Source organism: Sorex fumeus, unplaced genomic scaffold (genome assembly GCF_029834395.1).
Source record: "Sorex fumeus unplaced genomic scaffold, SorFum_2.1 ptg000042l, whole genome shotgun sequence".
Classification (NCBI taxonomy): domain Eukaryota; kingdom Metazoa; phylum Chordata; class Mammalia; order Eulipotyphla; family Soricidae; genus Sorex; species Sorex fumeus.
In genome coordinates, this window is record NW_026606099.1 from 1,724,743 (window position 1) to 1,737,720 (window position 12,978).

At 42.5% G+C, this 12,978-nt stretch overlaps 1 protein-coding gene and 1 pseudogene across 1 annotated transcript; both read right to left on the bottom strand.

Moving 5' to 3' along the window:
* Window positions 1–9,587: 9,587 nt before the first annotated feature.
* Window positions 9,588–10,860, bottom strand: LOC130029097 (mediator of RNA polymerase II transcription subunit 4-like; annotated as a pseudogene).
* A 1,019-nt stretch (window positions 10,861–11,879) lies between these two features.
* LOC130029205 (olfactory receptor 6C4-like) lies at window positions 11,880–12,812 on the bottom strand. Its single transcript, XM_056120116.1, has one exon. The coding sequence runs from the start codon at window positions 12,810–12,812 to the stop codon at window positions 11,880–11,882; it is 933 nt and encodes a 310-aa protein (XP_055976091.1).
* Between the last annotated feature and the right edge of the window lie 166 nt (window positions 12,813–12,978).

Genomic DNA, 12,978 nt, shown 5'->3' on the forward strand with positions numbered 1-12,978 from the left:
TGTTAAACCATCCTTGCATCCTGGGACGAATCCCACTTGGTCATGGTGTATGATCGTTTTGATGAGTAGTTGAATTCTATTTGCTAGTATTTTGTTGAGAATCTTCGTATCTGTATTCATCAGGGATATTGGCCTGTAGTTTTCTTTTCTTGTGGTGTCTTTGTTTCCTTTTGATATTAGAGAGATATGGGCTTCATTGAAACTGTTTGGGAGAGTTTCTGTTTCTTCAATTTCCTGGAGAAGCTTGAGAAGAACTGGCAAAAGGTTCTTTTTAAATGTTTGGAAGAATTCTCTAGTGAATCCATCTGGAACTGGGCTTTTGTTTTTGGGAAGGATTTTCATTACAGTTTTCAATTTCCTTGATGTTAATAGGACTATTCAGGTACTCTAGATCTTCTTGATTCAGCCTTGGAAGATTATAGGAATACAGAAATCTATCCATTTCTTCTAGGTTCTCTTGTTTCTTGACATACAGACTTTCATAAGTAGTCTTTCATGATATTTTGAATTTCTTTGGTTTCTGTTGTGATATCCCCTTCTCATTTCTGATTCGGTTTATTAGGATTCTCTCTTTCTCTTTTTCTTTGTGAGTCTTGCTAGTGGTTTATCTATCATGTTTATTTTCTCAAGGAACAGCTCTTGGTTTCATTGATCTTTTGGATTTTTTTTTTTGGGGTTTTCATTTTGTTGATTTGTCTAAGTTTTATGATCTCTTTCCTTCTGTCTGGTTTGGGGTCCTTTTGTTGGTCCTTTTCTAAGATCTTGAGCTGTGAAGTCAAGTTGTTTATGTGGACCCTTTCTTCTTTCCTGAGAAATACTTGCAAAGCTATAAATTTTCCCCTCAACATGGCTTTAGCTGCATCCCATAGGTTCTGGTAGCTTGTGTCTTCATTCTCATTTGTTTCCAGGTATCTTTTGATTTCATCCTTGATTTTCTTCCTGACCCAATCGTTGTTCAACAATGAGTGGTTTAATTTCCAGGTATTTGATTTGGTTCTCCGTATCTATGTGTGATTCACTTCTATCTTCAGTGCATCATGGTCTGAAAAGTTTGTTGATACTATTTCTGTCTTCCTGATATTATTGAGATATGTTTTCTGTCTAGAACATGGTCTATTTTAAAATGTTCCGTGTGTACTAGAGAAGAATGTATTTTCTTTCTTTTTGTGGTGTAAAGCCCTGTATACGACTATAAGCCCCCCCCCCCCCTTCTATTTCTTCCTTCAGAACCAATGTTTCCTTGCTGAGTTTTGTTCTTGTTGATCTATCCAGAGGTGATAAAGTGATGTTGAAGTATCTGGCTACTATTGTGTTGCTAGCAATGTCCTCCTTAAAATCTGTTAGCAGTTGTTTTAAGTATTTAGCTGTTCCCTCATTAGATGCATATACATTTAAGAGCGTGATTTCTTCCTGTTGTACGTATCCCTTGATAAATAGAAAATGGGCTTTGCTGTTCCTTCTAATCTTGTTCCACCTGAAATTTGTTGTCAGATACTAGTATGGCCACCCCAGCTTTTTTCAGGGAGCTGTTTGCTTGCAGGATTGTTTTCCATCTTTTAACTTTGAGTCTGTATTTGCTCTGACTGTTGAGATGAGTTTCTTGTAGGCAGAAGAACATTGGGTTCTGTCTCTGAATCCATTTTGCCATTCTGTGTCTCTTGATTGATGGATTTAGACCATTGTTGTTGAGAGAGATTATTGTTATGAGGTTTTGTGGCATCTTTCTGTGAGGGTTGTTGTGCTTGTAGGGTTTGTCTTGTCTTATAGTAGACCGTTTAGCCCTTGTTTTAGGTTTGGTTTTGAGTCTATGAAGTTCCTGATCTGCTGTTTATCCACAAAATTGTGTACCGTTCCTTCGATTTTGAGTGAGAGTTTAGCCGAATAGAGCATTCTTGATGAAACGTTCATTTCAGTGAGTTTTTTTTCACTATATCCCACCATTGCTTTCGGGCTTGAAGGGTTTCCTCTGATAGGTCTGCTGTGAATCTAAGGGGTACTTCTTTGTATGTCATTTTCTTCTTTGACCTTGCTGCTTGCAGTATTGTGTCTCTATCTGCAGCATCCATCATTCTAACTATTATATGCCTTGGAGTATTTTTGTTAGGGTCTCTTTCAGTTGGCACCCTTCGGGCTCCTTGAATCTGAATGGTTGCATTGTCCAGCTCTGGGAAATTTTCAGCAATGGTTTGTTTAACTGTGACTTTTTTCATTGGGATTGTTTCCCTGACCTTCTGGTACTCCAGTGATTCTAATGTTGCTCCTCTTGGAATCATCTCCTAGGACCCTAATTTGCTCTAGAGCTATTTTGTGGTCTCTTGCCATTGTTGTTGCCTGTAGGCATCCTACAGATGATCTTCCAGCTCACTGATTCTGTCTTCAGCTGTGGCCATTCTACTGTTGTTGTCACAGACTGAGTTTTTTTCACTTAATCACTTAATCACTTAACTTCCCGTTAGTCGTCGATTTGCTCGAGCGGGCGCCAGTAACGTCTCCATTTGTCTCTATCGCGTGCTAGTGTAGCCCAATGGCATCTGTTCGCTCCGGGAACATGAAGGGCCTCAAACCGATCGTTCATGATCTTGACGAAGAAGTCTGACCATCTGGAAGGTGGGCGGCCACGCGGTCTTTTGACATCCCGTGGAATCCAGTTGGTAACAGCTCTAGTCTAGCGGTCGTCTTTAAATCTCATTACGTGACCAGCCCATCCGATTTTCGACACCTTGGCATATGAGACAGCATCCCTGATTCTTGATCGTTGACAGATGTCAGAACTCCGGATTCGTTCTCTCATTTGAGTGAAACGTGATATTCCAAGCATAGCTCTTTCTATTCTTCTTTGGGAGACCTGAATAGCGTTCTCATCTTGTTTGCGTAGGGCCCAGGTCTCTGAGGCATATGTTAATGCAGGAAGAACAGTGGAATCAAAGAGATGTGCCCAGAGCCGGAGGTTCTTCGTCCTCTTAGCTATTTCTTCGACGTTCTTGAAGGCGTTCCAAGCCGCTCTCTTCCTCCTGCGCAGCTCGGGTGCCAGGTCATTTGTCATGTTGACCTCTCGACCTAGGTACACATAGCTGTTGCATTCGGAGATGGTCGTTCCATTGAGAGCGAATGGGGCATCAGGAACGAGGCTGTTTCTCATAAACATTGTCTTCGTAAGATTCAGCTGTAGTCCTACCTTTCCACACTCACGGTCAAAGTCGGCCAGCATTTGTGCCGCTTGGCTGATGTTTGGTGTTATTAAAACAATGTCATCAGCAAAGCGGAGGTGGTGTAGTTGCCGACCATCTATCTTCACTCCCATTCCTTCCCATTCCAGTCGTTGCATGATGTTCTCGAGGGTGGCACTGAAGAGTTTTGGTGAAATGGTATCACCCTGCCGCACCCCTCTCTTGACATCAACGATCACTTCTTTGTAGAATGGTGAGATCCTGGTAGTGAATCCGCAATACAGCTCACGGAGGATCCTGATGTATTGGGCTTGCATGCCCTGATTGGCTAGGGCTTCAATGACCGCTTCCGTCTCAACAGAATCAAAGGCCTTCTTTAAATCAATGAACGTTAAACAGAGCGGCATCTTGAACTCCCGAGAAACCTCAATGAGCTTGGTTATCGTGTGGATATGGTCGATGGTGCTGAATCCTTTGCGGAACCCGGCTTGCTCGCATGGTTGTCCTTCATCTAGTGTTCTGCCAATCCTATTTAGGTTGACTCGAGTGAACAACTTGTATATGACAGACAATAGACAGATTGGGCGATAGTTGCCAATGTCATGGATGTCTCCCTTCTTGAACAGTAGTACGGTCTTGCTGGTTTTCCACTGGGACGGAACCTTGCATTCAGACAGGTAGCGAGTGAAGAGCCGAGCCAGTGTATTGATGAGTACTGACGGCAGGTTCTTCAGGTGTTCGGGTTTGACCTTGTCAGAAAAAAACTATGAGTTTTTTAAAAAATTTTTATTAGTGTGACACCATGAGGTACAGTTGTACACTTACAAAGTTTGTGCTTGGGTTTCAATTATACAATGATCAAATACCCATCCCTCCACCAGTGCCCATTTCCCACCATCACGGATCCCAGTATCCCTCCCACCCCCCATCCCCCCATCCCATCCTGCCTCTGTGGCAGGGCATTCCCCTCTGTTCTCTCTCTCCTTTTGGGTGTTGTGGTTTGCAAAAGAGGCATTGAGTGGCAATCATGTTTGGTAAATTCATTTCTTTTGTATTCATTTCTTTTAGAAATTCCTGTATATATTTAATCAGTCTTTCTATTCATTTAATGTCATTACTTCCTTATTAAATTTTGACTGGGTAATGTTCATTATTATAAGTGGCATGCAGATATTCCCTGTAGTTATCGTGTTGATGTCTCTGTATCCGTTGAGGTATGTTAATAATTGTTTTGTGGAATTCAGGGGCCAAGATAGCAAATAAGGAGAGGCTGTGTTTGCACCTCCCCGCTATTATCACAAATCTGCACAAAGACTTCAATTAACTTGCACAGAAACTGACAGGAAAAACTGATGAAAAAGCTTTTGTAGGCAGGGACAGAGTAAAAGAACTTGAAATGGAGATGAGCTTGCCAAGAAAGAAACCCCATCTCTGGCAGACTTAGAAGACGTGAAAACTTTCCCTGGGGAACAGGGGCAAGGGTTGTGCAAAATCCTCAATTCTATAATTCTATACTTACAAACTGAAACAGGAGGCAAGAAACTTTAAGTTATAAATGGCTTATAGGATTTATAGGGGATAAGGGGCTTAGTGCAAAACACTTAAAGGGTTATCTTTTTATTTTTTCCAAACAAAACCTTTTATTTTATTTTTTAAATTGAATCAGTGATATACATTTGCCAAGTTGTTCATGATTTAGTTTCAGTCATATAATGTTCCAACACTCGCCCCTTCACCAGTGTAGATTTACCACCACCAATGTCTTAGGGGCTGTCTTGGAGACCTTTACAAATCTGACTAATAGCAGTGCTGTTTGATAACATATTGGATCTCATTTTGCATAGTAGCAGATTCTAAGGGCAAATTCTTTCCTCTAGCAAATAACTGAACTAACTGAGAGAGACTTTTCATGATTGTTTACACCTATCAAATACACAAATCCAGTCCCTCTGAGTACACACCTGACTTACAGTAAGCATGCTTCACTCCTATAGACAGAAAGCATCCTCAGACTTCGTAAGCAAGGGAACCCACTGCCAATTGCATGCCTGAAACTCTGTAAGCAACTTTGTAAGTCAAGATGACTTAATTAAAAAAAACATTAAAAAAAAAAGAATTCATGATCTTGAAAGCCAGGTCACCCCAGGCCTGTTTGATTTTGGCCCACTTTTACAGCTGGGAACTTGTGACATCAGAGGCCTGGTTGCCACTGAGACACTCAAACTTGATAGCAGAGGCTTTGCTGAACACTCATGGCTTCACGTTCTGGAATGCTGCTCAGAGTTTGTTTGATCTTGGGTCACTAGTTTCTGAGAGGTCTTCTTGGCCACAAATTCAATGTTATTATACTTGATGCTACTACCGTGGTTGAAGACTTAGGACTCTGAGTCCCAGTTGCTGTACTGATCCCTGTCACTGACTTTAATGAACCAATAAGTACTAGGCACTAGCAAATGTAAACCCTCGGTTACAATCCTGCTCAATCTCAAGAGTTATAGCTACTGAAGGGCACATATGATTGTAAACATATGATGGCATTTCAGATCCACATAGACTTGGAGCCCCAGCAGTTGCCTTTTATTTCCCATCACGAAACCCCATGTACCACCTAAGTCTGCCTTAACATAGACCCTCTCACCAAGCTCCCTCATAGAACCAAATGTAATGAAGAGACAGAACTCATCCACACTGATGGATAAACACAAAAACCTGAGAAGAATCCAAATACAATAGGCAGACCATATTGCTGAAGACTTCAATACAACAATTCTTAATAAGGATAGTAATGGAAGGAAATTTTTTTTTAATGTAGGAGTATTGTTATTTATTCAACCATTGATTAGGCTGATTGAATTGGGCATGAACTCCACCTTATTTCCCCCCTCCCTTTTCTTTAAATAATTTTATTTATTGAATCACTGTGAGAGCAGTTACAAAGCTTTCGGGTTTAAGTCTCGGTCATACAATGAAACACCCATCCCTTCACCAGTGCCCATTTTCCACCACCAAACCCTCCAGTATACCCCCCATCCCACTCCCTCCCCGTACTTGTGGGACAGATTATTTCCATGTTACTCTCTCTCTATTTTGATGGCATTAAATATTTTGACACCAGACCAACCATTATTTGGGATTTTACCCAACACTCAGATCTGCCGAAAAGGCAACAGTAGACAATTTGTTTTCTATTGCTGGTTATGAATAACATATGATGTCATGCGGCTACAGTAGTGGCCGGGTGGTTTTGGAATTCCAAAATTTTAACGATTAAATCTGGAGGGATTTCTGCCAAAACCTGCTGGGTTCTGAGATCTGTTCCAGAGTCTCTTGGATCATGGCTGTAGAGCAGCTTGATCAGGAGCCAGAGAGGCCATTTGTGGGTGGCGACTCAGGGTCTCCTTGGGGTGGGGAGGAAAGGGCTGGTTCCACCTCCATCCCGTGAGGCCACGCGTGTCTCGTCACTGAGGGCCCAAACCTGACCGTCCAATGGCTTCTGGAGGATGGTGGTCACCGAGCCGCCATGGGGGAGCAGGCAGAGGGACAACACCCTTTCCCCCCTGGGATGGCCCAGCGACAGTAACCTACTGTGCAGATGCATTTCTACCAAAAGCCGCTGGGTTTCGAGATTTGTTTTTGAGTCTCTGGGATAATGGCTGTTAAGCAGCTTGATCAAGAGCCAGAGAGGCCTTTCGTGGGCAGCGACTCGGGATCTTATTGGGATGGGGAGGAAAGAGCCAGCTCCACCCCCATCCCGTGAGGCCCCACTTGTCTTGCCACTGCAGGCCCAAATCTGACTGTCCTGTGTCCTCTGGAGGATGATGGCCACCGGGCTGCCAGGGGGAACAGGCCAAGGTACGAAACCTATTCCCACCTGGGTGGCTTGGTGCCGGTAACCTACTTCAGAGACCGGACACATTTCTGCCAAAAGCCATTGGGTTTCGAGATTTGTTTTTGAGTCTCTGGGATCATGGTCATTAAGCAGTCCGATCAGGAACCAGAGAGGCCATGCCTAAACTGGAGGTGGTTTGTGGGTGTGTCTACCACATACCTAACTTTTGGCCATTTACTTTCTTGGTAAACTTTGCCCCAAGGTTTTGGGGTCTGGCCAAAGGCACAGCAGCAATTTTAGGGTATCTGGAAGTCTAAAGGCACCTTCAGGCTGCTGATGCACTCACTTCACAGACCTGTGGGCAGCACCATACCCCCAGGGGGTACTCCTTTGTATGTAATTTTCTTCTTTGATCTTGCTGCTTGCAGTATTGTGTCTCTATCTGCGGCATCCATCATTCTAACTATGATATATGCCTTGGAGTGTTTTTGTTAAGGTCTCTTTTTGCTGACATCCTTCAGGCTCCTTCAATCTGAATGCCTGCATTGTCCAGCTCTGGGAAATTTTCAGCAATGATTTGTTTAACTGTGGCTTTTTCATTGGGATTGTTTCCCTGACCTTCTGGTACTCCAATGATTCTAATGTTGTTCCTCTTGGAATCATCTCCTAGGACCCTGATTCGCTCTGGACTGTTTGTTGTTGCTTGTTAGCTTGGTGCAGCTAATCTTCTGGCTCACTGATTCTATCTTCTGCTGTGGCCATTCTACTGTTGAGGACACAGACTGAGTTTTTTTAATTTCATCTATGGAATCTTTTATTCATGACATTTCTGTGCGTAGCTTTCCAATTTCTATTCTCCTTTCTTCCTGGATTTTCTCAATTGCCCCTTCCATGGTTTATTTCATGTCCTCCTTCAATTTACTGGATATCTGTCTCACTGTTTCATTGAGTTCATTGAACATCTTCATTATTTCATATCTGAATTCTTTCTCAGAGAGGTCGCTTAGGTGAGTAGCACTACTGAGGCTTTTGGACTCTTTTCATCGTCTTCCCCATGTAGTGGGGATTTGCGTTGTTTCTTTGTTTGTGTGGAGGTATGGAGACTGAGATGTTACTTGAGATTGCTGGGTATGAGTAGGTTACCTGCGGTTGCCCAATATTAGGCCACGCCCACTTCTGAAGAAGCCACGCCTACTATGGGTACCTGGTGTGTGTGTGGGGGGGCGTACAACCTGGGGGAGGAAGAAGACCAGCATAGCATTGGGGACTAAAAGGAAGAAGCTCAGGAATGGTGAGCATCCCAGGGTCCTAGAGGTGCCTTGGGTGCATACGTGGAGGAAGTCCCAGGTTTGAATACTGATGGACTAACTGACCTGGGGGAGGAAGAAACTGTAGCTTTTTATTTCTGCTCTCATTTCTTCCTGTATTTTCTCGACTCTCTGATCCACTGTTTCTTTCATTTCTTCCTTTAATTTTCTGGATGTCTGCTCCATTGATTCTTTGAGTTCCTTGAATGTCCTCAGCATTTCAACTCGGAATTAATCCTTTATCGGAAAGATCATATTTGTGGGTAACCCCTGTTGAGGATTCGGTACTCTTTTCTTTGTCCTCTCCTCGTAGTGGAGATTTGTGCTATTTCCTTATGCTGTTGTGGTTGTATAGAGGTAAAACCTTGAAGTTCACTAGCACTCTTCCCTCTTATTGCGGGAAAGGATTCTGAATAAAGTCAGTCAATGGTGGCCACCCTTCTCTCCTTCTAGAATATGTCCTTCCTCTCAAGCATTATTCTGTGGCTTATAACCAGCATCTAGTGAAGCATTGGAGGAGGTGCTCTTTTATATTGGGCTTGTACTGCTTCTTGCTTACTGTCTTTTGTTGGAATTGAAGTAGACCAGTGGATTATTGTCCGATTGTTTTTGAGGCTGCTAGGACTTCTCCCACAGAATTAGGTGATAAATGTTGGGATGTGAGTTGAGAGTGCTGGGAGTGGGAAATATAACCAGCTCCCCCCCCCCGCCCCCCCCCCCCCCCACCGAAGGCCACGCACACTTTTGAGGATGCCACGCCCCCTACAGTGGAGGCCACACCCCAGCCAGTCACAGGGACACGCTGACCTATGAAACTGCAGAGGAGGGCGGTGCCACGACGAGGTGGGCGGGCGCTCCTGCAGAACTTGGGCAGGTGTTCCCCAAAGTCTCCTCCAGCTGCCTGGTGGTGGGGGCACAGCATAGGAAGGGGCATGGGGCATGCGGGACAGGGACATGCTCACTAACAAACCTCTGAGATACAACAATTTTCACAAATTTTGCTAAAGTATTTTTAACAGTTACATTCACTATTTAATTCTAACAAGCAAGATGAAATAAAAGATTTTGTGCCTGCTAAAGGGGCAGGCTTGGGGGAGGTGATATGAAAAATGGGGACAGTCGTGAAGGGAAGGTCACTGGTGGTGGGATTGGCATTGAAACATCTACAAACCATAATAACTGTATTATAAAAACTTGTATACCACTGTCTTTAAATAAAGTATTGATTAAAAAAAGAAATGTGTCCTATATTATTTATTCTATCCGTTTCTTCTTTTTAATTTTTTAAAAATCAGAGTCACTACTATTGCTCGAGGAATCTATTGATATAATCTCTATATCATCTTCATTTTCTTAACTATTTCCTGGAGATTCCAATACAAAGGCATTAATGTGATTTGGTGGCACCATAGGAATTGACAGATCATTTGATTGCCATGTCTACTGTGGAGCAAGGACTTCTGGCAATCTGCCCGCTAGAAGTGTGTCTCTCCTGGAAGGTGACCATTCACACAGCTAGTAGAAGGATTGTTCATTTGCCCACTCCTCAACTCTATGTCAGCTGGATGTGGTCTCCTTGGGTCGCTGGAACCCACGTCAGTTGGCCACACAGAGCATTACTGAGCAAATTGTATGTGCATAATTAGTTCTTTCTTTAGAGAAAATGGTTCCATTACTTGTTTTTTTCTATTGATTTGAATGTTTTTCTTTTTGACTTGGCAAACAGCTGTTGCCTGTATTTGTCTGCTTCCTTTTAGCTGTTTTTTTAAAGCTACTTTTGTAGATGCTGAATATCATTGTCTTTCATCTGTATTTCTTTCTCTAAAACTTGCATTATATGATGGATTTCCCCTTGATTAAGTGACAATTTCACAGGTTTTTGAAATTTCCCATGGATGTGAATTAACAATTCTGGCACTTGGATTTTCTCTCCAGATTATAACAACTTTTGGTTTCTTGAAATTGCCATGATTTCAACAAGTTTCCTCAGTGAAAACTTCAGATTTTCCAGCGCAGACAGTGCAGACTTCTCCTCCTTGCTTCGTCCTCCTCCTCCTCCTCTTTCTTTTCCTCCTTCTCATCCCCTTCCCACGCCTCCTTCTCTCCCCTTTCCCCTCCTCCTCTCCACTCTCCTCCTTTTTTATTGAACCCATGAGAAACACAGTTACAAAGTTGTTCAGGATTTTCAGTCATACAATGTTCCAACACCCATTCCTTCATTAGTGCATATTTCCTGCCACCAAGGTCCCCAATTTCCCTGCTGCCCACCTCCACCCTTCCCACCCCCATGCAGACACTTCTGTCTCTGTCTCTGTCTCTCTCTCCCACACACACACAACCACTGACACACACATACACACTCAATTTTCCTTTTAGGCACTGTGGTTTACAATACTGTTACTGAAAGATGTCATGCATCTTACTTTGCTTCCTTTCAACAGTCAGTTTTGGAAATGATCACTGGGCAGACAGCAACCATTCTTGCATGCTGTTCTTGCCAGCAACTCCCCAGCCACCGGCCTGAGGCTCCTCCTTTTCCACTGCAACACTCAGCCATACGCCCCACAAAATTGTCTTTAGCCTGAGGATAGGTGGTTCTTATTGCAAGAGTGAAGCTGCTTGAAAGATGTGGTTACTAGTCCCTTTTGGAAAGAATCTAGTTTGTGAAAAAATGGATGGCTTGTCAAAATACTTTGATGACATTAAGAGCCTTATTTGTAAAGCTGTGCTCTTCTATTAAGCCTAGAACTCTCAGTTTTGTGACATTACCAGTGATTTTATGTAAGAATTTCTTTCTTTTAGTCAGATGAATCTAAGTAGCAATAATTTTTCCTCAGAAAATACTCTATCAAGGAGTTATATTATATATATTTATGTATTTTTCCACATTAAATATAAAATTATACATATAGCACAGCGGTAGGGCGTTTGCCATGCACGCAGCCATCATGGCCGACCCGAGTTCGATTCCTTCGCTCCTCTCGGAGAGCCCGGCAAGCTACCGAGAGTATCTCGCCCGCATGGCAGAGCCTGGCAAGCTCCCCGTGACATATTCGATATGCCAAACACAGTAACAACAAAGTCTCCAATGGAGACGTTATTGGGCCCGCTCGAGCAAATCGACGAACAACGGGAGGGCCTTTACCTTTACCTTCACATTAAAATTGAAACAGAGAAATTAAAAACTGATTTAATAACATTAATACTTTGATAACATTATCAAATGTTATCAAAATGCTATCATAAATGTGTTTTAAAGTAAAAATAACATTTTATTAAAAGTATATTTTCAAAAACCAGTTAGAAGAATGGCGTTGTTTTAAAGTTTTTGCAATTTTTAAAAGTTCTGGGTCAAAAATCAACTTACTTGGTATTTGATATTTTTAAAGAAATATTTGCTATTTTAAAAAGATTTTACCATCACAGTAAGACTGAAATGTAATGTTGACAACATTTTTATGACATGCTCACACGAACCATTGATTTATCAAGAATACAGAAAAACTCTTCCTGAGTTTTCATGGGGAACACTTTATGACTATTGTTCAGATTTTCCTTTCAGTCTGACCTTTATGCTTATTGACAATTAATAACCTTTCTGGTCACATCCTTCCATGCTTGCTTTACTTGCTTATTCCTTAGAGTATAAATGAATGGGTTTAGTAAAGGGGCAATGGAGGTATTGAGCACAGCTACTCCCTTACTGAAGGCGACACCTTCTTTGGCTGAAGGTTTTACATATATGAAGATGCAGCTCCCATAAGAGAGGGAGATGACAACCATGTGAGAAGAACAGGTGGAAAATGCCTTTTTCCTTTGCTGGGCAGAAGGAATCTTCAGGATGGTCCAGATGATGTTTGTGTAGGAGATAATCACTAGCACTAAGGTGAAATCCAAGGTCACAACTGCCAAGAAAAAGTCAACGATCTCTAGGAGTCTTGTGTCAGAACAAGATATTTCAAAGAGGGGCCCATAGTCACAATAATAATGGTTCAGTATGTTGGAGGCACAAAAATTCAGTTGACTGGTGAGGATGATAGGGGACAGAATGATCAGGAACCCACTGATCCAAGAGCAGAGAACCAGCTGGATGCAGACTCTGCTGCTCATGATGGTTGTGTAGTGTAGGGGTTTGCAAATGGCCACATAGCGGTCATAGGACATGGCAGCCAGAAGGTAAAATTCTGTGGCCCCAAAGAATATGGCGAAGAAATACTGAGTGAGGCAACCGGCAAAGCTGATGCTCTTGTTTCCAGTTGACATGCTGAACAGCAGTCTAGGAGTAAAAGTAGATGTAAAAGAAATTTCTAAGAAGGAGAAGTTCCGGAGGAAGAAGTACATGGGAGTCTGGAGGTGGGAGTCCACTAATGTGAGGATGATGATGATTAGGTTGCCTATGAAGCTGCATATATAGGTGAATAAGAAAAACACAAAGAGTACAGGTAGAATCTGTGGGTTATCTGTTAGTCCCAGAAGAATGAATTCTTTTAGGGAGGTTTGATTTCTCATTGCTAATCTTTGTTGCCTGTGAAAGCAAATGAAGAAGCACACGGTGAGATACACAGACAAGACTCAGATGGTTTGGGGACATAGGAGCTTTCGTTTCTATGGAGTTCGGGGCAGGACATTTTTTGTACAGAGATGTGTGTGTATTCACTCATCTGGTTCTTTAGTT

Coding starts and splice junctions, on each gene's coding strand:
- LOC130029205 (XM_056120116.1), bottom strand. CDS start 12,812: ATGAGAAATCAAACCTCCCTAAAAGAATTCATTCTTCTGGGACTAACA.